The sequence below is a fragment of the Semicossyphus pulcher genome, unplaced genomic scaffold (genome assembly GCF_022749685.1).
Source record: "Semicossyphus pulcher isolate SPU_LCO1_2020_fin unplaced genomic scaffold, fSemPul1.0.p SCAF_15, whole genome shotgun sequence".
NCBI classification, from domain to species: Eukaryota; Metazoa; Chordata; class Actinopteri; order Labriformes; family Labridae; genus Semicossyphus; species Semicossyphus pulcher.
The window spans coordinates 5,673,131-5,699,425 of record NW_027211659.1 but is presented as its reverse complement, the minus strand read 5'-3'; the positions used below and the strand labels follow the sequence as shown (position 1 = coordinate 5,699,425).

Here is a 26,295-nt window from a genome sequence, read left to right as displayed (position 1 = left end):
ATAACTGTTAATTAATTGTACTTAGGTGCAGGAGAGTAGCGACAGCTGTGACAGCGAGACCACTGTGACATCACACCCTTCACAAGATGTGGCCACGCCCATCGCCCTGGACCACCCTGTGTTCATTCTGCCAGATGGCAAAGAGGAAGCGGCGGGTCCTGGCGGTGCTGCTGAAAGCAATGGGAGGAGTAGTTCCAGGGAGGAAGACGAGCATGATGGGAGTTTAGAGCAGATTCCTCAGTACACGGCTCACCAGCTCCCCAGGAAGAATCTAGCGGGAACGCCGCAGGACGAGACCCGGGATGAGGAGCGTGTCGAGAGTGATCCTGAATCAAAATCGGAACAGAAGAGTATGTCTGCTGCAGAACAAGAACCACAACCAGAGTTAGAGCACACCCAGAATCAGTCTGCTTCGGAATCACAACCCAGTCCGAACAAGACAGAGACTGCTGCAGACACTGAACCACCCACAGAGCGAGTGGGTGCTGAGTCCCAAGATGAGCAAGCTTTCTTGGATGATTCTGAATTAACTTTTCCTCCTCCTCCGCCTTCTCCAGTTCTCTCCGCTCTGAACCGAGCCAAACAGCACCAGCTGAGCCGGGCAGGACAGCAGGTAGACGCCCAATACAGCGAAACGCCCCAAAGCCCGGGGAGAGGACGAGCACGGGGACGAGGACGGGGTTTCCCTCTTCAAAGGTCCTCCTCCTTGCCGTCGTCGCTCCTCTCGCCCTCCAGGATCGTGTCCTCTGTCAGGATCCAGTTTGGTCGTGGCCAGGCATCCTGTACTCAGCCCAGGTACTCCTTCAAGTACACCCAAGAGTATGGAGAGGACAAGGAAACGGAGGAGGTGGAAGAAGGACAAAACCCCTGTCGGTCTACTCTCATCATAAACCCCACCTCCTCGTCTGACTCGAACATCCAACTGACAAGGCCTCCCACGGAAACTCCCATCCCACCTAAACCCATCCCACGCTACCTGATGCGGTCGTCCTACTCCCTACAGAGCTCGAGCCCTCCTCCTGATTGGCCGCCAGGCAGCCACGCCCAGTCCTGGAGCACCCAGAGTGTTCCTGATCTCTCCTCCAATCATCAGCAGCCGGGCCAGTTCCAACAGAACTTGAGCGCCAACCAGAACCAGCAAAGTTGGGCTCCAGGGCAGATGATGTTCCCTAATCCTAATTCCAGCCCTAATCCTAACCCTAACCCTAATCTTTCTGCTCAGTACTTAAACCCAAGCCCCAATCTCAGTCCCAGCCTTAACCCCAGCCCCTACCCCTTCAATCCTCCACCTCAGCAGTACCCCGCCGCTCTCCATCCATACGCCAGTCTTCCTAACCTCCTTCACCATCCCAACCACTCTTTGCTCCATCATTCCAGTCTAACCAGTCTCCACCAACCTTCAACTCCGCCACTCCCCCAGCACCCCAACCTCTCCAACATGCATCACCCCCCAGCTTCCACCGCTCCTCACCACGCCAGCATGGGCAACCTGCACCCAGGAACCCCGATAATGCCCCACCAAGGCTACAACCATCCCTACAGTCATCCGTCACCTTACTATGCAGCACCGCACAGCTCGCCGTATGCTACATCCTACCTTGGTTACAATGGGTACAACATGAACCCGCACATAGGATACCCCCACCCCGTCAACCAGTTCCCGCCAATGGCTCCTGAACACAGCTACCACCCGGGGCTCGCTCCTCATACTCCGGGACTCCTCCCAGGAATGGGCTCACACCTCGGCCTGGGCCACAGCCTCCACCCTGGTCTCAGTCCTGGTGCTCCGTCCACCACTGAGCTGCAGCTGAGGAGAGTTCTGCACGACATCAGGGGAACAGTTCAGAGTCTTGGTCAGGTTAGTTCTCTTCAGTCCAGCCTTTTAAGCTCTTAACAAAGTCACTTACAGTCTTCTGTGACCAAATTCCTTTTCTCTTTCAATTACATTTTTGGTTTTATTTTGCGAGGGCAACATAAACCAGAGGCTCAAACCCCCCACCAGTGCTCTGTCTATAGTTGCAGTGTATTCAATTTTCTAGACATCAAGTCTCTTTAGGATTATTTAAGGTCTCTAGTTTTTTAGTTGTGAACTAGTAGCAACTACCAGTGATACTGCGGGTGGAAAATAGTGTGTTTAATAGGCCACCTGCAGCTTTTTCCCCCTGAAACCGTTCTACAACATCAAGGCTAATATCACTTCCTGTTAGGGCTGCAACTTGTTATTTTCATTCAAATTATTTTCACAATAAATTTATTATTTTTTTTCAAATATCTTTGACTAGGTTAGCTGTGACTTATCCGTTTCTCTCCTGACATGTCTGTTCTCTCTGTACAGAACCGAGCCGACACTCCAGATGTGTTCAGTGAACCCAGAACTGCTCCATCCAGCAACCAGGTACTCTCATCCCTCCCTAATCCTTCATTTTTCACCCGATGCCTGTCTCCTTTCTGGTAATGAAAGGGAGTGCAATTTGTGGGTAACTCTAAATCTCACCATGTATAGCTTTTACAAACACAAAACCACAAGACCCCCTTAAAGGCAGATATATTCTCTGAATTGTGCTTTATTCTAACCGTATATATTTCCCCTACTTTGTTTTTCAGACTCGTACAATAAGTCGATATTTGCATAACCTTAAATTTACATACCGTTAGTTTGCTGTATGACGTACATGTTTCCAGGAAGCAACAGAGACAGTTTTGTTATTGTACTATTCAGTCCAGTCAAATGTTTGCTTCACACGTCTCTCTCTGCCCTCAGTCTTTGGCAGAGTTCCAGCAGAAGAGGAGAAGTCTGAACTTGTTCCGCAGTCAGATGATGGACCTGGAGCTGTCGATCGTCCGACAGCAGGCTCTGGTGTACAAACACCTGAGCCCTGCTGACAGGTGAGTCATAAAAGCAAACACGTGTGTCAAAGTAAACCTAACTTTAATGACATGTGATACAGTGATATAAAACAAACCTGGTGTGTGTTTGTGTGTGTGTGTGTGTGCAGGCTGGAGGTGGAACAGCTTCAATCTCTGAGGTCAGCAGTCAGAGAGGAGCTGCAGGAGCTGGAACAACAGCTGGAAGACAGACTGATGGAGCTGACTCAACATGGGGTATATACACACAAAATATATACACAATACATGGTGTATACACACAAAATACATATACAATACAGGCTATATATGCTCATTACATCCACAACACAGGGTACATACACACTAAATATATACACAACGGAAGGTATGTACAAACAAAATACTTACACATTAAAGGGTATATACACACAAAATACATACACAAGACAGTGTACATACACACAAAATATATACACACAACACAGAGTATATACACACTAAATATATACACAACGGAAGGTATATACACACAAAATACATACACAGGACAGGGTATATGCACACAAATATATACACACAACACAGGGTATATACACACAAAATACATACACAGTACAGGGTATATACACACTAAATATATACACACAACACAGGGTATATACACACAAAATACATACACAGTACAGGGTATATACACACTAAATATATACACACAACACAGGGTATATACACACAAAATACATACACAGTACAGGGTATATACACACTAAATATATACACACAACACAGGGTATATACACAATAAATATATACACAGGACAGGGTATATGCACACAAGAGATATACACACAACACAGAGTATATACACACAAAATATATACACACAACACAGAGTATAAACACACAAAATACATACACAGGACAGGGTATATACACACAACACAGGGTATATACACACAAAATGCATACACAGGACAGGGTATATACACACAACACAGAGTATATACACACAAAATATATACACACAACACAGAGTATATACACACTAAATATATACACACAACACAGAGTATTTACACACAAAATATATACACACAACACAGGGTATATACACACTTAATATATACACACAACACAGGGTATATACACACAAAATATATACACACAACACAGGGTATTTACATAGTAAATATATACACACGCAGGGTAGATACACTCTAAATATATACACAACACAAGGTATATACGAACAAAATACATACACGATACTGGGTATAAACACACAAAATACATACCCAACACAGGGCATATACTAATACAATACATACACAACACAAGATATAAATGAACAAAATACGCACACATCAAAGGGTATACAAACAACACAAACTCTGAAGGGTATGAACACAATATTATACACCATTTTGTGTACTCATGTTGATAGTCCTGCTTTCTTCATCAGGGTCTCCACAGAGACACCAGTGTGGAAAGTCTGTCCACTGCCTCTGCACTGAGAGCCATGGAGCCGGTAAGCGCGCACACACACACACACACACACACACACATAAAGGTTATAATACTACATTTTGTCTGAATGTACAACCTTCTTTTCTATTCTTGTGTCTCTCCAGGTGTCAGACCTCCTCAGAGAGCAGCTCTACCTCCAGTCAGAGCTGAGCTACGACAGGAACGCCCCCTCCACCGCCCCCTCCACCAGATCATCCAGTCCGGTCCGAGGAGGTGGAGGAGATAATGGCGTGTACCGAGCATCAATTAACATAACCCCTGTCCTCCCTCCTCGACCCAACACACTCACTGAGGAAGAAGAGGACGAGGAGCAAGAAAGGACAGGAGGAGGAGGAAGAGGTGAAGAAGAACCAGAAGAGGAGGGAGCAGAAGGAGGACTCAAAGTGGAGAACCTGCAGCAGCTCATCAGAGAGGTAACTGTCAGCAGAAGTTTATCGAAGCTTGAGTGAAGGAAGTGGCTATTTAAATGTTCATCTCTAATTGTGTTGTCAAACTACTCTGTTGTTTTACAGATCCGAGATAGCGTCGCAAAGGAGGTCCGACGGGAGATATACAGCGAGCTGCTGGCTACCGTGTCGCCACAGCTATCGCCTCTACCTGCCAGGCAACACCCGCTGTAGCCAACAGCAGAGCACCGCCTCTTTCACCCTTCAGCCTTTGTAACCACAGCCTGAGCAGCAACACTGTCTGTGTGCAACACTGTATAGCTGAGTAACACTGTCTGCGTGGAACACTATGTGTCTGTAACACTGTATGTCTGTAACACTGATGACCCGAGGAACACATCGCCTACATGTGAGAAAGCCCCGCCCACAGCACCTGTGGCAAAGGATGCAGCGGGTGACAAAGACGTTTACGACAAACCAGTGTGCTGGTGTGATGCATGCTGGGAAGCTTGTCCCCGTGGAACCACTATCAATGATGTGTTGATCCTGTTTCCTTTTTTCTAAACTGTTATGATCAAAGCCTTAAACTACAACCACTGCCACTAATACTACAAGGACTACATCTAACACTGCTTACAGTACACTTTCATTATCACCACTACTTGTTTCGGTCCTGTGGATGTCCCCATTACTTTTGTATGTACCCCCAGCTACATCTGAGATCAGATCAGGACATTAGCAGAAGTCCTAATGATAATAATAGTAATGATAAATGTCTCTAGTTTCTAAGTATTGGAATCTCTGTCCGTCTAGATTTCTGCCTGCACCCCAATACATGAATTAATTTTGTGCTACTAAAGCAAACTAATAGGTAGACAATTAAAATGTCACAGGGAGTTTTGTCTCTCTTTAGATGTTGCTGATAGAAGATTCCAGCACTGGTTGATCTGTGTTTAAACTGTTGCCAAAAGCGACCATGTCTGAACGCAGTCTTGATGACAAGTACTTTTGCCTTGCTGTGACTGCTTGTGTTTGCCAGCTGGTGCTTTTATTGTGAAGCTACAGCAGTAGGAAATGTGGGGTTAGTGACCCATACCACATCTGATATAGCTGAACAATTAGCCTAATATCAATGCGATAAAATTTGCTGCACTGTCTCCTGTAAAAACCTTGTATTTAAGTAGGTTGTTTGCTAAATTAGCAATGCAAAATGCTGTATAATGAGTTAATTACAACCACAGTGTCCTCCATGTTTGTATTGGGATGTAGGCGGAAATCTCAGAGACAAAACTATCTGACAGAGAGTGTCGTTTAGCTGAATTGAGCCTGTTAAATGTTATCAAAGCAACACACAGGGGACCAATTTAATGCTGTAAATGCCTTAATAACTTTAAGCTATGCTCTAATGCCTTTTATTAAGTGGTTACATTCCTTAATCTTCAATAGGAGTCTGCTGAGGATCAAACTGAGCTATCGCCTCTCAAAGTTACTCATTCCATGCACATTTCACCTTATGGTAAACGGTTATAGCGGTCTTTATGGTATGCTAATAAGGGATTACGGTCCTACAGCTGTCAGCATTCCTTCATCTTCATCATCATCATCATCATCATCATCATGTCATTGTACTTCTGTTCCTCTCACCTCCTGTTGCACTTCAGTTTTAAAGTGAGGTCGTGATATGTTTTAAAACCCCGGCCCACTAGATGTTCATTCATGCAGTTATTATCATCTTTTGTTTTACACAATGAATCAGAATAAGTGTCCTGTTGTGATTGAACTATGCTAGCAGTTTCCCCCTGCTTCAATTCTTTGTGCTAAGCTAGGCTAAATGCATCCGGAATTAAAGGATGTCACCGTTCCGTTAACACACTCAGTCTGCCCTGTGCTGGTTGTCTGAGCAGGTTATGAGATTATTGTGTGATGTCATGAGGTACTGTGGATGTCAGGCTTAGAGGTCAAAGGTTACCTGGTAAGTTGTCATGGTGACAGTGATGATAATGTTGATGATGATGATGTAATGACTTGTCAGAGGGAGGAGCTTGGTGAGCGTATGGGTTAGTGGGCAGGTTAGCTAAAATCTTAGCTGGGCTGGCATGTTAGCAGCATTAGCATGTTAGCTTATTCTGTCTGAGTGCAATAATATGAAAGTATATGCTGATTACTGGGACCATTGTTGACAAATGTAACCACTGCTAACATTTCAGACGTGATCAGTCTTCCTGCATCACGTCAGCACAAACTACTTGTATGTCTGGTGAAATATTTCTCTGCTCCTTGGTTTTTATTGAGAGAAACTCTCTTCACATAAAATCCACAAAAGTGATTGATAACTTATCTGTTAATTACAATTTACCTGAACATTTGTTTTCTTTTGCATTACAGCTTGTGTTTAGATTTCTTTGTGGTCCCTTGCAGGTTTCCAGATATATTGGTCAGTTTAAGACAGAAAATCTTTAAAGTAAGGAGAAGCTGAGACAAAAAAAACAAGCATCCAACACAGCTGAGTGTGTTTGCCTGAGAGACCTGTCGATCAAGACAAACACTTTTTTTTAACCCTACCTTTTTTTTATCATCTTCATTGATTCTGTGAAAAAAATCCCTTACAGACTCACATTAGAAATTTTTGCTACAGAAAGCTGAACTTTTGGAAAAATGTTATGAATGATTTGTTTGTTGTTTTTTCTTGATCATTGGGAACAATTTACGGTGAAGAGAAACTAAGTTCAAGGGTTAATGATTCTGATCATTTGCACAGATTGTAAACTTTCAGTGCTCTTAACTAGAATTTGAATAATCTAACCTTTGATTTTCTTCACCTCTTTTGGACTTTTTGTTTGTAGAAAACTTTTATTCTTCCTCACTGTTCACAAACCTTGCTCTGCGGGACCAACACTCACTGTGAGGCTTTATCTGCTTTTTTTTATATTTTTTTTAACTGATCAAGAATCCTTTACACTTCTAATTGTAGTCACTGTCTGACTTTTGCTTTCTATTAATTTCTATCAATGTGTCTATTAATAATGATGTGTATTTTTTATTGATGTCCTGTCAGTGGGAAGCAGGGGAGGGATCACTCTGTAGAGATAAGAATAATAAAGATGTATTTATTTTCAGTACAGATGAGTGCTGCCTCTTAAATACCATATTTGTGTGTGTGTTCTATGTACATCATAAACATGAATGGCTGAAAACATTATATCCTTCGAGGACATAATTATTACCACCACCAGGTGGCGACTTAAAAGACACCCGCTCCATACAAGTCGGAGAACTTTTATTGTGAAATCCGGAAGCTATCATTGACCAGGAAGTACTTTGAATTAATTGTAGGAAGTTTTCCGTTAGAAGAACGACGCTGATTTAACAGAGGGGCTAAAAGTTCAAATACAGAACGGTAAGCGGACATTAAAAGCAAAATAAAATATATCAAAACGAAAACTTTTTTTATTTCAAGACGAAAAAGCAAATTTCGTGAGGTTTTACCCAATAACTAGCAGGTAAGCTAACTTGCTGTGGCTAAAGTGGCATTAGCCGACTAGCTAACTTTAGCATATCCAAACACACATGGTGATATAAACGACACGTTCATTGAGTTGCGTTTAAGACAATATTATTGCCTGGAACGTCCATGAATGGCACATTTTAGACGTACGCATTTATTTATTTAGCTTTAGTGATCTCCGGTCGAAGATGTGGTCACTTAACATAGTGTTAGCTCCTCCTGTAACGCTAGCTACAGGGAAATCTAATCCCATTTAACAACATTACCTGAAACTCGCTATACACTTAACATTGTCTTTAACGAATCACTTGGTTAATCCTAATAACTAAACGGGAGCGGGATAGGTATTTTTGTGTTCATTTGCCTTCTTTTGGAAATATGTTTTTGTCCCTTTCGAATGACATGACATTTGCAAATCGAAAACAACGTCTTAGACGGTAGTAGATAAGTTTATTGTCAGAAAACAAGCATGGAACTAACTTTAAAAAAATAATTTAATTGATTTGTGAAGCTAAAACTAAATGTTTTGTTTATCTCAGCATCTAAAAATACAATTTTTCCTTTAGTTATTGAACATTAGAGAATATAATATACTCTTTGCTCTCCAATGTTTTATAGAGCAAATTAATCATCATTAAAATCCTAAAAATAATTGTAATCAAATGTTAGATTCAGCCTGTGTACCTGCTTGTTTGTCAAGAGCACATTGAGCAAGGTATGCCTTATTCCAATTCTTAAATGTTGAGAGTAATTATAGTGGTTTTTCCTGCTTTCGGATACACTCACTGACCTTCAAAAAAATCAATTTGACTAAAAACTATGTTAGCCAGCTGCTTAAGTAAATAACTCAGTAAGCCATCCATTCAGTAACCTTTTCTAACTGGGTCTGGGTTGTGGAGGGAGCAGGCTAAGCAAGCTCCTTCTGGGGATGCTAAGGTGTCCCTAGGTCTGATAAGATATGCAGTTCCACCAGTTTGTTCTTGGTCTACTATGGGTCTCCTACCAGTTGGATCTACCTCCTAAAGAAGGCACCTAAGAGTCTCACCTCAACTCTATTCAATAGGAAGGGGCAGCAATTCTTCTCAAATTTCTTAGCATGCTTCAAAAAATTAACCTACACAAATGTGAGTCATTTTAAAGGTTTATGTCTAGAGTAAGAACCAATGGACTCTGGGCCGAGAGCCAAAGACCGGAGGGACAGAAACTATTGCGTGATGAACACATTGTTGGTTTTGTTCTTTATATTGGATTAAATATCAATAAGAAAATATGAAATATCTGTGATTTAAAGACATCTTGTTTAACCAAAAGAATCTTTCCGCCTTTCTTTATGTATGACGCATTTGTGATGGTTGTTATGTGTTTCTCAGGTATGGACTCTCCAGGCAGAAGTCGAAGCCCCAGTCCTGCACAGAGAGAAAACAATGGTGAGTAGAACATGCTGTCCCTGTTGTTGTCAGAACTGTAACAGTACCAGTAGCTGCTACTTCTAGTACTGGTAGGCTTTGTAATTCACCACTTCTCTCTCTCTCTTTCTGTTTCCAGGACCTTCAGAAGACGAGTCAAGTCCTGCGGCAGCGGGGCCCAAGGAGGCAGTCTCCGACGACAGAAGCCCCAAAGAGAAGCCTTCCCCCCAGGCCAGTCCTGCAGACCGTCCAACCTCCGGGAGCCCCGCCTCCAAGAGCGCTGAGTCCAGCAGCTCAGATGACGACAGCAGCAGCAGTGATGATGAACATAACGGGGCAATGAGGAAGATTAGGAGCAGCGTGGCTCAGATCAAAGTAAGCAAATGCTGCGACGTGATTAGTCAATTCTACGCTGGTCTTTTATCGTGTCCTGTAGATTCTACATTCCTATGCAGAAATCTGTATGTAGAGATTACCGCAGGCTAAGAGAGACAGTCCAGATAGCTCCCTCCCCAGCAACATTTTCTGGCTCCTCCTGGGGGATCCCGAGGCATTCCTGAAGCAGATGAGAAACATAATCTCTCCAGCTTGTTCTTGGTCTACCCCAGGGTTTCCTACTAGTTAGAATAAATCCTTGGAACTTAAAATTCTCCTCCTGCTGTCAGTGTGAAGCTGCTGTCAAGAGACTTATCAGGCTTAGCTTGGCATAAAGACTAGAAACAGGAGTAAATAGCGAGCCGTGCTGTCTCAAAAGCCAACACAATCTACTTTAAAGCACCTTGAAGGCTCAAAAATGTTCTGTCTCATTTGTTCAATTCATACAAAAGCAAAGTTTAAGGACATCAGCTTCTGATTTCAAAGGCAGCATGTGCCAGACTTAACGCCCTCCCCGCTGTGTCCAATCTGTATGTTAAAATATCTCCTGGATAAAGCTTCAAATATAACCCACATATTTCAGAGTATTAATCTGCTCATCTCTGTTCGAGTATATTTTCCAAACGGTTGAATTATTTCTTTAAGACTGGATGATGGGGAGTTCTTTCTGCTTGGGGAGCCGCTCTGCACCTCAAAATGTGTGCTTAGATTATTCATGTTGTCTTTGAGATATCCGGCCTCATTAAACATTTAGCGATTCTGCATATCTCGGTTTCAAAGTTGCCCGGTCAGCAGATTTAGTTTCCATTGCAACAGAAAATATGTTAAGGTCAAGACAAGTTTGAGAGACCGAGTAGACAAATATTAAAAACATTTCTAATGAATGAAAGTGTTGAGTGACAGAATCACAAATAGAAGAGAACTTGTGTCCATTACTGTCATCCAGAACTCCCCAGATACCAACAAGCTTTTACGTAAAGTAGCGACTAAACCACACTGACTCTAACTGAACTGGAGCTGCTGTGTCGTCCCTCTGGCAGCTTGATTTTAGTCCAGTGTCCTTTCTGGAGTTTATATCCATCTCTGTCCTTGATTCAGGCACGAGTCAGGTTATTTTAACGTGTGAAGACCGAAAGAAATACAACTGACACTCTTTCTTTATTTGTTGTCCAGAGATCAAGATCCAAGTCCAAGTCCAGAGAGCAAGACCGATCCAGGTCCAGAGAACGGGAAAGATCCAGGTCCAGAGAGAGGGACAGATCACGATCCTGGGGACGGGACAGATCCAGGTCCAGAGAGAGAGACAGATCCAGAGGAAGAGACAGGTCTGGGTCGAGAGAAAGAGACAGATCCAGGTCCAGATCCAGGTCCAGGTCTAGGTCTAGAGGACGAGACAGATCCAGGTCCAGAGAGAGAGACTGGGAACGCTACAACAGAGGACGCTATAACAGGTAACACACACACATTTACTAAGACCCACAAAGCTTTGACTGGCTTGTAAGAATGTTAGTGTCTATTTATTAGGTTAAAATAAGTTGATTAATATGTCAAAGATCTCGTGAAACCTGATAAAAATTTAACACACCTTTAGCAATATTCACACACAAAACAAACAACATAATGACAGCATATAAAACAAAATGTTGTGCATAAAATGTATGCATGAAACAAGATAAAAACAGAAAGTTAAACTTAATTCCATTGTTTCATTTCGCTTCCTCTCTTGCTTTCAGGGATCGCTATGACGATCGCAGAGACGACAGAGGTGGCCGTTTTGAAAGGCGAAGGAATCTGGATACCGACTTCGATCAAAGGAGGCACGGCCGCTGGGCCTCCCCTCAAACAGACAAGGATCCGGCCGCAGCAGAAGAGCCACCGGTGAAGAAGAAGAAAGAGGAAATCGACCCCATCCTGACGAGGACTGGTGGAGCTTACATCCCGCCCGCCAAGCTGCGCATGATGCAGCAGCAAATCACCGACAAGAGCAGGTAAGAAAGGTTTACTGATTTCCTTTATACATTCAATCATTTGTTTGTGTTTACTTCAAATCCAATAAACTACCCATCATCCATCATTTCACAGGTTGATTTTCTTTTGTTAAGGCAGGGTTTTATTTTTTTATAATTTCATCAAAGTTGTGTTATCATTTTGTTGGAAACTTGATAAGCATGGTGCATTCAAGGAAGCTCTGACATCCAGGATATGAGCTGGGATTTTGAAGATATAACTTAAAAGACTGCCAGAAAGATGTATGAAGGAAACATGCACGCACTTGAACGCACCATCCTTGCTGTTAAACAATCTCTACCCAACTGCGCTGAAAAGAAAACAACAGCAAACAGCAGCAGCTTTCGTCGACCCTACAGCTGGGATCAACTCGGTTCTGACTCCTGACCTAAAATGTGTCACTGAAATATCAACTGTTGATTTAAAATGTGTGTGTTGTGACTGATGCCCCGCCCTCTGTGCAGCCTGGCCTATCAGAGGATGAGCTGGGAGGCTCTGAAGAAGTCCATCAACGGTCTGATCAACAAAGTCAACGTGTCGAACATGGTGCACATCATCCAGGAGCTGCTGCAGGAGAACATCGTCAGGGGGAGGTGAGCGATAGCACACATTCACAGACAAACTCTTCACATCAACACTCAAATAGTAAGTCCTTATTTCCCTGTGAATAACTGTCTGTCTGTGTGTTTGTCAGGGGTCTGCTGGCTCGCTCAGTGCTGCAGGCGCAGGCAGCGTCTCCCATCTTTACTCATGTTTATGCCGCCGTCGTCGCCATCATCAACTCCAAGTTCCCTCAGATCGGAGAGCTGATCCTCAAACGCCTCATCCTCAACTTCAGGAAAAGCTACCGCCGCAACCTCAAGGTACCTGTCCATCTGACTGTATGTGCATCTGTATCAGGTGTGAGTGGATCAACAGAAAGAAACTTAAAAATGAGCTTTGCCAAACGATTTTATAAGAATGCAGTTATTGTTTGTGGACTGACACCAGTTTGTCTTTCGTTTTCCAGCAACAGTGCCTGACAGCCTCAAAGTTTGTGGCTCATCTCATCAACCAGAACGTGGTAGGTCCTGCTGTCTGACCGAGATCTTTAACAGGAGGTTTAATTTCACTGATTGTTGATGTGCAGCTCTGATGTGTCTCCTTTCTTTCTCGCCCCTCAGGCTCATGAGGTTTTGTGTCTGGAGATGCTCACTCTGCTGCTGGAGCGTCCGACTGACGACAGCGTGGAGGTCTCCATCGCCTTCCTGAAGGAGTGTGGACTCAAGCTGACGGAGGTTTCCCCGAGAGGAATCAATGGTACACTATTAAGCTTTTATGCCATTTGAAATTTTAAATGTTGGGGTTTTGAACTGTTGGTAGGACTTCAGGACGTTACTGTCGGATGTAACGGGTGCAACCAAGAACACATCAAAGAAGAAACAATCTTGAATATTTCATCCCGAGAGGGCAACAAGATACAGATTTTCACCCTTGTTTTAAGGTACTCTTTTAAATGTCACCTTGAAAATCTATGGACACTTATCTGACATTTATAAACCAAACAATTTACTGAGAAATTGAATAAAATTGCCACTTAAAAAAGTTACAAAACAGCAGAAATAGGCACCTTCAGCAACACCAGTCTTACAGCAGCAGCTGTTTTCCCTTCACCAGTTGCTTTTAGAATCAGTAACCAAAACACCAGCTGCAACCTGCAAAGGTGACAGTAATGAGGAGGATTTTACCAAGAAGGAAAATTATTAAAATTAAGTTTGTGAAGTTTAAAGGTAAAAAAAAAAAAGTAAAAGGATCTCAGTTGTCAGCATTTTCATTCAAAGTCTTGCTTTCTTGTCTTGTCTCTCTTTCAGCCATATTTGAGCGCCTCAGGAACGTCCTCCATGAGTCGAGCATTGACAAGAGGGTCCAGTACATGATTGAGGTGATGTTTGCCATCAGGAAAGACGGTTTCAAAGATCACCCAGTGATCCCAGACGGCCTGGACCTGGTGGACGACGAAGACCAGTTCACCCACATGCTGCCTCTGGACGACGAGTACAACATAGAGGACATCCTCAGTAAGTCTCAAGAGAGGCAGGGGAGCGAGGTTTGTTGAAATATGTAAATGTAGCCCTAACATGTGTCTTTGTGTGTGTGTTCATTCAGATGTGTTCAAGATGGACCCTGACTTTATCGAAAACGAGGAGAAATACAAAACCATTAAAAAAGGTAAGAAACATGACACTCTCTTTCTGTCCAATCAGCTGCCCCTTCCTCGAAAAATCTTAACCAATTAGGTGTCTTCTCCTGACAGAAATCCTGGACGAGGGAAGCAGCGATTCAGGGGAGGATGGAGATGAAAGCGACGAAGAGGAAGACGAGGAAAACGAGAACGAGGAGGAGGGAGATGGTAAGTTAACGTTTTTTTATTTTTTTATAAAGGGGTATTCCACAATTTTACTGCTAATCCTGTGAAAACACCTGCAACAAAAAGCTTGCAAAAGAAACTGGAGCTGTGGAGAATAAAAGACAGCCTGGAAGGGAGAGTTTAAGAAAAGTATAGGTAAGGTAGCCAGGGAAGAATAAGAGCTCTAGCTAGCAAACATCCATCCATTATCTCTACCACGTATCCTGGAAGGGGGGCTGGAGCCTATCCCAGCTGTCATCAGGCGAGAGGTGGGGTACACCCTGGACTGATCACCAGTCAATCACAGGGCTGACATAAAGAAACAGACAACCTTTTACACTCACACCTACAGGCAATTTCAGAGTCACCAATGAACCTAACGAGCATGTTAGGACTGTGAGAGGAAGCCGGAGTAACCAGAGGGAGCGCACGCATGCACGGGGGGAACATCCACACAGAAAGGCCTGCTTCGATTAAAACCAGGAACCTTCTAGCTGCAGCACCGTGCAGCCCTAGCTAGCAAACATGCAGGATTAAAATTCTAAAATAAAGATAATCTTGTTAACTCTACGGTAGCAATTGGTTTGCCAGAGCTAAAGGTGGGATCAACTGTAGCTTTGAACTAGGCTACAACTGCAAGCAGTGTGGGGGGAAAAATCCTTAAAAGCAGCACAAAGCTTCCAGTGCTCCAGATAAAAAGAAACCAACATTCAGAGGAAGAACAGCAGTCAAAAAAGAAGTCAATCGACGGCGAGGTAAAAGATGGAAAACCATTGCTGTACCTCGTTAGAGAGCACTAAAAGAAGAGAAGGGACTCAGGGGACATGGATGTCGCCAGTGTTTGTGTAATTACTCCCACTGCCAGAAGGGGGAGACAAAGCGTCCACACTGCAGGTAAAAATGGAGGGAAATCCAGTTTGAAGCCAGTAAGGGGGAAAAACGGACACCTTGGTTAACATATCACCGTTCTGATTTACAGTCTGATAATGTGACATTTTGAAATGATAAACAACTTTGACTCTTAAGAGGCCCTTTTTCTGTCTGTGTCCCTCAGATGAAAAGGTCACCATCTTTGATCAAACCGAAGTCAACCTGGTGGCCTTCAGAAGAACCATCTACCTCGCTATACAGTCCAGGTACCCACACACACACACACACACACTTGAAATCACACACTCACACAGGCAGTGACTCAGTCGTCTCTCCGGGTTTTGGCAGTTATTTACAGCTCAAGCTATATTTGAGGGGCTTGGACTGATATTTAAAGCGGTGTTTAAAGCCGTGCGTGTGCGTGTGTGTGTGTGTATCAGGGTATGTGTTGGTGTGTGTTCCTCTGTATTAGTGTGCATGTGCAGCCTAGTTACCATGGTTTCACTGAAGAAGAGTTCACAGGTTTGGAGAATAGGATGAAACACTGAAACAGATTGAGACAATTACACACAAACTCACACACGCACACACATAGTTTCACGCCTGATTTAACTACTGTTCAAATATTGATGATCGATTTAAAGATCGATTTTCTTATTCCTGTAGTTTGGACTTTGAGGAGTGCGCGCACAAACTGATCAAGATGGACTTTCCTGACAGCCAGACGGTGAGTACACACACACACACACACACACACACACGCTTGGCTAATGTAAAAAGGCTCTACTGACACACACACATTAATGAGGATAAATGTTTCCCACCTGAGAGGAGTGTGTTCCTCCGCTGAGGCTGAATCTGAAAATATCAGTGACTCTGAAGTGTGGATGAATAAAACCAGCTGACGTTTAATTGGCAGCAGTTTTTACAGTCGGTTCATCTTTGAAATTATTTATTTATTGAGCGAAACTGCAGCTTCTGACATGTGAGCATTTATTTCACACCGCTGACAAGAAGGTGTTGATAAACAAGCTCACTATTTGTTACCTAAAGGAAGAAAAAGAGGAGATCTCGGGTGTTTATGTGTTTGAAAACTGTAGTCAGGCCTTGATGGAAATACTTTTTAACCTGTTCTTTACCCTTGGTGTCATCAGTGGCTACAATTTTGTAATGAATGAATGAAACGGGGAAAGCAAATAGCAAAACATGCACCTTGATATTTGTAGCGTTACCTGTTGTGGTTAGATGCATGAATTTGAAAGAACAAGTGACCGGTGATTTCTGATGAATGATACAATAGATACTTTATTGTCATTGCACTGATACAACAATACAATGAAACTTGGCTGACAAAGGTGGGCAAAGAAAACAACAAACAAATGCAGAACAAACAGGAAGATGAGTTGGCAAAAAATAAGGTGACAGAGGAAGTTACAAAGTTTAGATTCTTCTTAAATATCGCTTTTGTTCTTTACTTATTTACTTACCACCAGAGGGTACAACAGAAATGGTGCTTTTTGACATTTTTGTTTTCCATTTTCTTTAAATATGTAAAGTTATTAATGTAAATGCAGAGTTGTCCTAATGACAGTATTATAAAAACTAGCTTTGACTTGAATAGAGAAGATAAGATAAGATTTAATTGATCCCACACAGGGGAAATTTACTTGTTACAGCAGCTGAAGAGACAGGCAAATTAAAGAAGTACTCAAGTAATAAAATAAGGATTGAAAAGACGATCGAGATATCGTTGAAGCTGCATGGGATTATTTTTCTGCACAGAAAATCTTCCAGCCATTTTTAAAAGATAGAAACACACGTGGTGTGCAGCATGATTAAAACCAGAAATTAGATTAAAATATTGCACAGAATTATTGCACAGCATATATGAACTTTGTACGTAATACAACCAATATTGGAAGTAGAATTATGTATAATTGTAGTATGAATGTTGGATGATAGTTGCAGTACTGTTATTGCACTATAATGAGGTGTTATAGAGTCTGACAGCAGCGGGTATGAAGGATCTGCGGTAGCGCTCCTTCTTGCAGGGTAGGTGTCTCAGTCTGCTGCTAAAGGAGCTGCTTAAGCTCCCCACGGTGAGAGGGGTTGTCCATGATCCTCTCACCCACCTCCTCTATGAAGAAGAGTAATGAATAGCTTGGATGTATAATGACCTACTTTAGGTAGCCAGGTTCTTTTGGGGGTAGCTTCAATGTGGTGAAGCTTCATTTAATACAAAGCAACTGGTACGTAAGATCACAACACTTTACACGTATCTTGCCCAAGAGTGAAGAAATACAATAACCCTGTTTGGCTGTTTGGCTTACACACGGTATGTTTCACTTTTAATGCCATAAAAGATGATGCTTTAGAATGAGAAAGGTTAATCAATATGTTTGCTAAACGCACGTCCAGACAGACAGTCAGTCAGTCAGTCAGTCTATTGATCCCGCGGGAAATGTAGGAACGCACCTTACTATGCATCTTAGGAACGTCTGTCAGCCGGGGTTTCTGGAGTGTAAACTTCTACAAATTAAAAAAAGGGCAGGACAGAGCTGCTAATGTTTTTGTTAGCGTTTGACCACAAGTTTCTTTAACTTGTGTTTTTTCCCGTTGCTTGGTCCTTAATATCATTAAAATGCAGAAACAACACACAACTTTTTGAAAGGTTAAACAAGGCAATCAAGTTTCACCAGAAAAGGGGTCTTAACAAGTTCAGATGCATTTAGACTGTGAGACAGAGGACCAACAGCTGTCCTCAGTTTCTCACTCTGTACCTGAAGTTAAACTAAACACACATGGCTCTTTGAGCTGCTGATGGATGTGATGATACAAACCAAAACATGGAGAAGTGTTGGACTCTGCATGTGCATGTAAGGGATGTACTGATAAATGATAAACATTGATTAATCCCCTCTTGGATCCACAAAAATTTGGCCTGCACCATTTTTTTCATTAAATGATTCATCAAGCAATAAATGCCTGTCTATAAAAAAATGTCTGTTATTAAGTGTCTGTGAGTTTTGGACAGATGATTAGACAAAGCAACACATTTTTCTCACCATTAAGAGTGTAGTTTTAGTGATCTACTGTGATGAAAGTAGATTTAACTGCCAGAGAAACAGAGATCATATCGGGGGTGTCACATCTGCAGAATCATGACATCAACTGTTTGTGTCCATATCGTTCACGCAAAGGTTGAATCTGAATCCACAAAGCGCGTCCCCACGAGTATACAGAAACCAGCTGTGTGTGTGTGCGCTTCTGAGGTCAGGGGCGATGACCTTGTCAGGCAGAGTTTCATCAGCATCACGACTGAATCACTCAACACAACAGCTGGAACGCAAACACACACAAAGACACTCATCCTCTGACGCAGTCTTCTCACAGCCGCCGTCTCACACAGACGTTACAGCAACACCCTCCGACTGAGGTGTTTGATGAAGAAAATAAAGCACGTTTAAATTTAATCACAAAGTTTTTACATTAAAATTGAGAGCGTCTCATGTATATCAAGTAATACAACTCTGAGAAGTGCAAAACAACTTGCCGTTTGTGTGTAAGTTACTGTAGTGATCTATATGAGTATCTTTAAGGGTCTGCAGTCATACTAAGAAAAACCGTGTACTGAGCTAAATGCTAACATTAGCTCGCTTATATGCTAACAGAGACGATGCTGATATTTAGCAGGTGTATTGTGTTGGTGTATTGTATTGTTAACCATGTTCACCATCTTAGTTTAGCATTTTAGCATGCTAAAATTAGCTAACTAGCTATTAACACAGTAGAGATGAGGCTGGGAAAGTTGTCAGCTTATTTAGTTATAAACCAAAGTATTGGCCAAATAGCTGCCAGGAAAAGTCACTGAACATGAATGGTTGTACAATATATGCTAATCCATTTGATAGATGTTAAACATCTGAATCAAAGCTGTGGACTTACTGGCCCATTAAGCTAGCATTGCTAAAAACACATAAGGTGTAAACATTGTAAATGACACAGTGTAAAGGTTTTATGCCTGTAAAAAAGTTAAGTACAATTTACAACAACCAGCGTTCAACTCGCTGCTTTTGATGGTTCTTGTTTGTGTTGTTGTTTGTTTGCATTAACAGCACAATGCAGTAACGTTAGCAGGCAGAACTGCAGCGAATCAAATCTAGTTTTAAAAAAAAACATGACTACATTTTCAGGAATTCAAACCAATTTAAAATGATTTGTTTCGGGAATAAGACCCAAAATATTTTATGAAAATTAAAAAAACAACACGATGTTTCAGCCAGAAGAGATTTATATCTTTGGGAAGCATGACAGGAGGATGATGACAAAAACTGCCTGATGAATTGTTCAAAAGTTTTTTTTATTTCCAAATTATTTTTGTCTGTGTGAGTTTTTATTTTTTTATTTTAAATACAGAAAAAACTAAGGAAACACATTTTATGTTCCTGCTGCAGCTCATTTACTACTTCTTAAGGTCATGTTTTAAGAGTGGCTGAAGTTTCTGTTTAGGAAACGCCTCTTGAGATAAGGTTTATAAGGAAACATCTGTACCGTAAGATGTTTTCTGGGAAAGGTGGCCGAGGTCAGCATTTGAACGTGTTTTAGTGTAATGTGAGACACAGAAATCACTGATATCTGAGGACACGTCATCACAGCTGCGCTCTACACATCACACACACAATCTAAACAAGTCCTGAGCCGTTGTCTCATCTCAGATTGAGTGATGGTTTTGAACTTGTCTTGAAAGTGACTCATATAGATTTCACACACCCCTCTAAACAATGTGAACTTTAATGTTTTATTTTTGTATAACTGTATGTCCTCTTTTATCTTTGTGTGAACAGAAAGAGCTGTGTAACATGATCTTGGACTGCTGCGCCCAACAGAGAACCTACGAGAAGTTCTTTGGACTGCTGGCCGGGGTGAGACACACACTGCATTGTAAATGTTTAGGGGTGTTTACTTTAAAGGGCCAGTCCACCAGGTTTTATGTTCCCAAGACATTTTCTTTCAGTGATTTTGCTTTTAGCCCTAAACAATGGAGATTAATAGAATACAGTTTGTGGTGCTCATAAGACAACAATTCAGCAACATTGCAAACAGTGCAAACCTTTTTCTTAGAACGATTCAGCACAGGTGGATTCTGTGCCACTTTCTAATTTAAATGTGCGCTCGACTAAACGACTGCAAAAAGTGGTACATAATTATGTTTAACTTAAGGCATATGATCTGGAAAAAATACCTCGAAAATGCACAGACATAGACCAACAAAAATGTGAACAACGATCACAACAACCCGTATTCATCGTCTCATTCTGTCCCCGAGAGTAAACACATTTTAGCCTTTTCACCAGCCTTTAGTAATCGTCATTTTCCCTTTTATATAATTTAACTAAATTTGCACACATTCAACAAATAGCACGATGACTTATCTTGGTGGGAGAAATGACACCTTTTGCCTTTAAAGCAGGGCCTGTAACGTGGGTATGTGTCAGGCTGCCAGGAAGAGGGAGGCAGCTGAAGTATGACACCTCATTGCAAGCTATTTCTCTCGCTAAACCTTGATTCTGTCTGATCTCTTGATCGGTTTTTCCTTTGGGATGGATGTGCACATTGCTACTTATTAATTATGTATTATCATGCTTAAAAGGTGATTTGTGATTGGACCAATTCAGTTAAATTATTGAGAAATGATTTGCACAGAGCTGTAATTTCCAATCGAAACATAACGAAGATGATGGCGATGTCTTGAGTCACGACCGTCCCATGAGCAGTCCAACTTTATACACACCTGCCGCAGTTTACAGGCTGTCTTCAGTCCAAGTATTACCAGGTGGCTGCTGCTTCTACCTTGCGGTGGATTTAGCACTTGCATAAACGGGGGAGCAGCTCTCAGTATGCAGATTCTATTGTGTTCCTCTGTTTGTTTGGTAGCCAGCCAGCACTCTGCAGATATCACGCAGAGGTCCTCTCAAGAAACACAATCAGCAGGAGCGAATTAATGAGTGTTCAGGCGTTTTTCATTTACTGCTGCTAAATTTGATAAATAAACTGGATGTTTGTGCTCTGCTTAGTTAAACAGCTTGTAATGACACTCTAGATCATCTGTATTTTTTGAATATGCACAACAATGACAGCCTTGCAGGTAGTTCAGGTCTTTCTGACCAAATTGGAAGCTTCAATTAACACTTGGTGTGTGTGTGTGCGTGATTTTTGTGTGTGCGTTTTTAGAGGTTCTGCCTGCTGAAGAAAGAGTACATGGAGAGTTTCGAGGGGATTTTTTCCGAGCAGTACGACACGATTCATCGACTGGAGACCAACAAACTGAGAAACGTGGCTCGACTGTTCGCTCACCTTCTCTACACCGACTCTGTGCCCTGGAGTGTAAGGACACACACACACACACACACACACACACACACACACACACACACAGCTATGCAATCCACAAGACTAAACATGAATCTACTCGTTTTCAAATGGATTAGACTAATTTATGCTACTTTCTGTGTCCTTTTATTTCTCTCTCTCTCTCTCTCTCTCTCTCTCTCTCTCTCTCTCTCTCTCTGTTGTGTGTCTTTATGAATGTCTCTCGACCAGGTGCTGGAGTCTATCAGGATGAGTGAGGAGACAACGACATCGTCCAGCAGGATCTTTGTGAAGATCCTTTTCCAGGAGCTCTGTGCCTACATGGGCCTCCCCAGACTAAACCAGAGACTGAAAGACCCGTAAGAACACACACACACACACACACACACACACTCTGAAGCCTGTTCCAACAAAGATATATGAAACACTGACATTTTTAAGTGGTAATCTCGAATATCTCAATGTCGTTCTCTTTGGTGGCACCTGTGGCGATAAACGGTAATTGCAGGAGCACACTTCCCAGATATCCAGACAGTGCTGCATGTGTGACGTCCACGGCTGGCTCCGGTTGTAACTCTTGATTTTCCTGGGTGACGGTCGCTTTTCTTTTTAGACTGTTTGCCTTCATCTGAGCGTCGAGTTTGTTTCTTTTTCTTTGGATTTTCACTTACTTACTTACTCACTTTCACACTTGAAGTTGTATCTGTAGTCATCCATCTTTTCTTTGTTCAGCCATAGTAGATTACTGTTTACTCTCAACACTTCCAGAGACCGGAAAAGCAGCCGCTTAGCTTCGCCTACCCTCTCTGGCAGACCAACCACTGTTGGCTGATGGAAAACGCGTCACTAACTGGGCGCCGCTCGTGTTTTTTTCTTCGAAAGTCGCACCAGACAGCCAGTCTGTAATACTGCAGGTGCAAAGGCTTTCATCAGTGGGCCATAGGCTCAGTCACCATTGTGTTACCTCATTCAGCGATAGATAGAGACTTAACAGACATTTATTTAAATTAAAATCTTCAAGATTAAACAAAAACAAAAATATATTGTTTGCCGTTAACATGGATTAGATTTGAACACGTGTGTTGTAGGGAAACAAACCTGTGGACTGGACTGAAATACAAAAGTGGCTCATATTGATAGGCAACACAACATTCATATTTAAAGAGTCACAACATGAAAAAACAACACTGCAGCTTAATATAATATTATAACATCAAACTCTTTGTGTGTGTTTGTTTCAGGACTCTGCAGCCGTTCTTCGAAGGTCTTTTTCCTCGTGATAATCCCAGAAACACTCGCTTTGCCATCAACTTCTTCACCTCCATTGGACTGGGAGGACTGACGTAAGGGACACATGAAAACATATATCCTGACACCCACATACTGTTTATGTACCACGTTACATTACAACTGTTGAACATCTTAATTTGATTGTTGTAGATTTAAAAACAGTACAATACTTTCTCTAATAGGGATCAATGTACTTTCCATCAGTGTGTTTATTCATGCGTAATTCTCTTGTCTTTCTCTCAGGGACGAGCTCAGGGAACATTTAAAGAACGCCCCCAAGATGATCATGACCCAAAAGCAGGAGGTGGAATCTTCTGACTCCTCCTCGTCCTCTTCATCGTCCTCTTCCTCATCTGACTCCTCCTCCTCAGACTCCTCCAGCGAATCAGACTCCTCCTCTGACTCCTCCTCCAGCAGCAGCTCAGGTACATCCATATGTTTTTGTTTGTGTTAAGTTCTTTCTTTAACAGCATAAATATCTGCTCTTTAATCATCATGAGTGATTTATGTTTCCTCTTTGTCCTCCAGACTCCGATTCCAAACACAGGAAGAAGAAGAAGAGGAAAGAACCAAGTGAGGAGAAGAAGAAGAACAAGAAGAAGAAAGAGAAGGTGAAGAAGAAGAAGGATATGCCCTCTGACAAGAAGCGAGCAGGACGCAAGAACGATGAGGAGGACGAAAGCGACGACGAAAAGCAGGCGAGGAAAGACAGGAAAGGCCGCACACGTGAGGTAGAGGAGAGGGAGCATGCACGAGAAGTGGAAGAGCGAGAGCGTGCACGTGATGGTGCACGTGATGGCGCCCGCCGGAGCCGTCGAGACGAAAGACCGGAAGAAGAGGATCAGGAGGAGGATAGGAGGCGAAAAATGGACGTTCAAGGCAGACAAAGAGATGGGGAGAGAGAGAGGGAGAGGGATAGAGACAGAGGGAGGGATAGAGAGAGAGAGCGGCCGAGAGAGAGAGAGAATGAGGATAAGAGGGAGAGCGAGAGACCGCAAGAGAGGCAGAGGGATAGAGAGAGGAATAAAGAGAACAGAGACAGGAACAGAGAGGAGAGGAGGAGGAGATAAAGCTCTTCATCCCTTCGTCCTGAAGCAGCGGTGATGGACTGATGATTGACAGACGTGTGAAGCCTCCATCTTTTCCTCCTGTCACCCCTCTCTTCTTCACCTCATCCTGTCTCACTCTGGTGTTTTGGATTTGGGACCTGTCTCTCTCTTCTTCTCTCTTCATCTGTGTTGTCTGTATTTTCTAATAATGATTTTTGATGTTAATGAAATGTGAAAAAAAAACATTAAAGTTGCTTTAGATGTTTTTTAACCTTTTTTGTTTCAGTTGTTTCCTACTTATAACCAATCTCACAGTATTTACATTTTATATTGCAGTTGTAGGAACCTGCCGTCTGTCACCACTCCTCAGTGAGCGCTATGCAAACATGGAAAGCTGGCGTTTTCTGCTCAATACCATCAATGCCTGCATGTACCACGATGCATTAAGTTCAAGAAGTTGCAGCATTTCTTTAGCTGTATTAGCTGTGATTTAGTTGAAATGGTATATTGCTTTTGAATCTCCAAGTCAGCCAAAACTCTAAACATCCTCCAGACTCATATTTTATTAAGCTATTTTTGCTATTTGTAGTTTGGTTGCTACCTTGCAATACAACTGAAAAATGAGACTTCAAATCCAAGCTTACTACTACTTGTATTTTTGGGCGACCGACTTCTTTATAATAACAAAAATAAGTAATTTAAATTATTTTACAGCCTCACTGACCTGCGCCTCAGGCGTTTTTCATACATCTAAATTACGACTGATAGAGATTTATTAAGATGGATACAACTATTGTCTATTTGCAGGTAGCTGTTGTGCTTGGCAAAAAACTTTGAGGGGAACAGGTAGCCCTCCTGTTCAAGGTTCTACCAGCATTTAGCAATATTTCTTTAAGGCTTTGAATTCATGAGTTTTAAAGACAGACTATAAAAACACATCTATCTATAGGCCTACGGCGGTGGTTCTGACATTTTCAGAAATGGCGGACGCTTTGGAAGTTCCTTTTCCAGTCGATGGTAAGTTAAAATCTGGTACTTTATTGGTAGTATTTCTTTGTGATTTTATCATGTGTGAGGAAAATTTTGAGAGTCTAAACAGCCTCATCTCCTCCGTCATAATGCTTTTTTCATTACCCCCATAAACATTGACTACAGTCTGCATTAAGTTACATGCTCGGTAACTTGCTAAATTGTTGTCCTCGATAACTCCTTCAACGGAATTGACGTCCATTTCGCCGTTGCCTGGCAGCGGTGTTCTTTTGAACGTTACATCATAACGGCGATCTCGCTCGTGCCATTTGAATGCCGCTCAAGTCCCATCTCTTTAACAATGATCTGGAGATTTGTTGGCGGTTATGCGACGAACTTTTTCCGTTTCATCAAGGCAGTTGATCCAGGTTTGGTTTAAAATCCACAACTATCTGTGAGTTTGCCAAAAACAAGCAATAACGGCTACTTTATTTATTTCAGTTAAAAAAATAAACCGTCTGATTCAAAGACTGTGTGGCAGCATTAGCAATTAGCCTACTTTTCTGTTAGTTTAATGACTCCTATTGCATCATTATATTATGACTGACGATTTGTTGTTGTTTCCAAATTACTTTTGATACTAACTTTTACTTTATAGGTAGGCTACCACTTTATCTCACAATAAACAATCGTGATTGCACTTTCACAGTTTTGTCTTTAGGTTTTACAAATCAAACAAACGTTTAGTCACTAATTTGCTCGTTCATAAATCCAGTAGTAATGATATACAATGGTATCCTGTAAACTCACAGGGCCATTTTCCTGCATGCCCTAACAGTTCTTCCTATGTATTTTTACTGCAGTAAGTATTACTACAGTGAGGTGTTACTTTACTTAAAGGATCTAATCTGCTTCAAGCCCTTCAAAACTCAACACAAATATCAGAACAAGCTGTCAACAGCTAAAAAAAACGAGACTTCTGGATGCTACAGGTATGTACAAGATTGTTTTGAGTATCATGGCTCCCACAGGCTCAACAGTTTCAGGCTTTACCACTTTTAACTGATAAATTCTGTGAGGTAAAAGCAGTATTTTTGTTTACAGTAAACCGTCTCAGCTGACTATGCTGATATCGGCCATTTCACTCTCAACAGGAAAAACAATGTCTCTGAAGTCTGACCTTCCTTGTCCGCAGTGTGTGCCTGCAATCACTGATGTGAAAGCAAACATCTGCTACAGATTATCTCTTGCCCGACATGATGTGGTGTCATTGCATACTAAAAGTTGTGCTCTCAGCTGCTGAGGCCAC

At 42.1% G+C, this 26,295-nt stretch overlaps 2 protein-coding genes across 3 annotated transcripts in view; both read left to right on the top strand.

The window, feature by feature from the left end:
• itprid2 (ITPR interacting domain containing 2) overlaps positions 1-7,879 on the top strand; it is a 42,527-nt gene extending 34,648 nt beyond the window's left edge. For both annotated transcript variants that reach the window (XM_069663378.1, XM_069663377.1), the window contains 7 exons: positions 26-1,858; positions 2,336-2,395; positions 2,762-2,886; positions 2,997-3,102; positions 4,310-4,375; positions 4,479-4,787; positions 4,887-7,879. In XM_069663378.1, the coding sequence (XP_069519479.1) occupies positions 26-1,858; positions 2,336-2,395; positions 2,762-2,886; positions 2,997-3,102; positions 4,310-4,375; positions 4,479-4,787; positions 4,887-4,994 (2,607 nt within the window). In that variant the 3' untranslated portion in view covers positions 4,995-7,879. The remainder of the gene's footprint in view (positions 1-25; positions 1,859-2,335; positions 2,396-2,761; positions 2,887-2,996; positions 3,103-4,309; positions 4,376-4,478; positions 4,788-4,886) is intronic.
• A 194-nt stretch (positions 7,880-8,073) lies between these two features.
• cwc22 (CWC22 spliceosome associated protein homolog) lies at positions 8,074-24,269 on the top strand. The gene is made up of 20 exons (XM_069663656.1): positions 8,074-8,157; positions 9,636-9,692; positions 9,811-10,046; positions 11,220-11,497; positions 11,780-12,034; positions 12,518-12,646; positions 12,748-12,916; positions 13,063-13,116; positions 13,217-13,352; positions 13,904-14,110; positions 14,199-14,261; positions 14,347-14,442; positions 15,494-15,575; positions 15,976-16,036; positions 20,154-20,231; positions 21,541-21,693; positions 21,910-22,037; positions 22,920-23,021; positions 23,212-23,393; positions 23,497-24,269. The coding sequence occupies exons 2-20, from the start codon at positions 9,638-9,640 to the stop codon at positions 24,036-24,038; spliced, it is 3,006 nt and encodes a 1,001-aa protein (XP_069519757.1). The 5' UTR covers positions 8,074-8,157; positions 9,636-9,637; the 3' UTR covers positions 24,039-24,269.
• Positions 24,270-26,295: the final 2,026 nt, after the last annotated feature.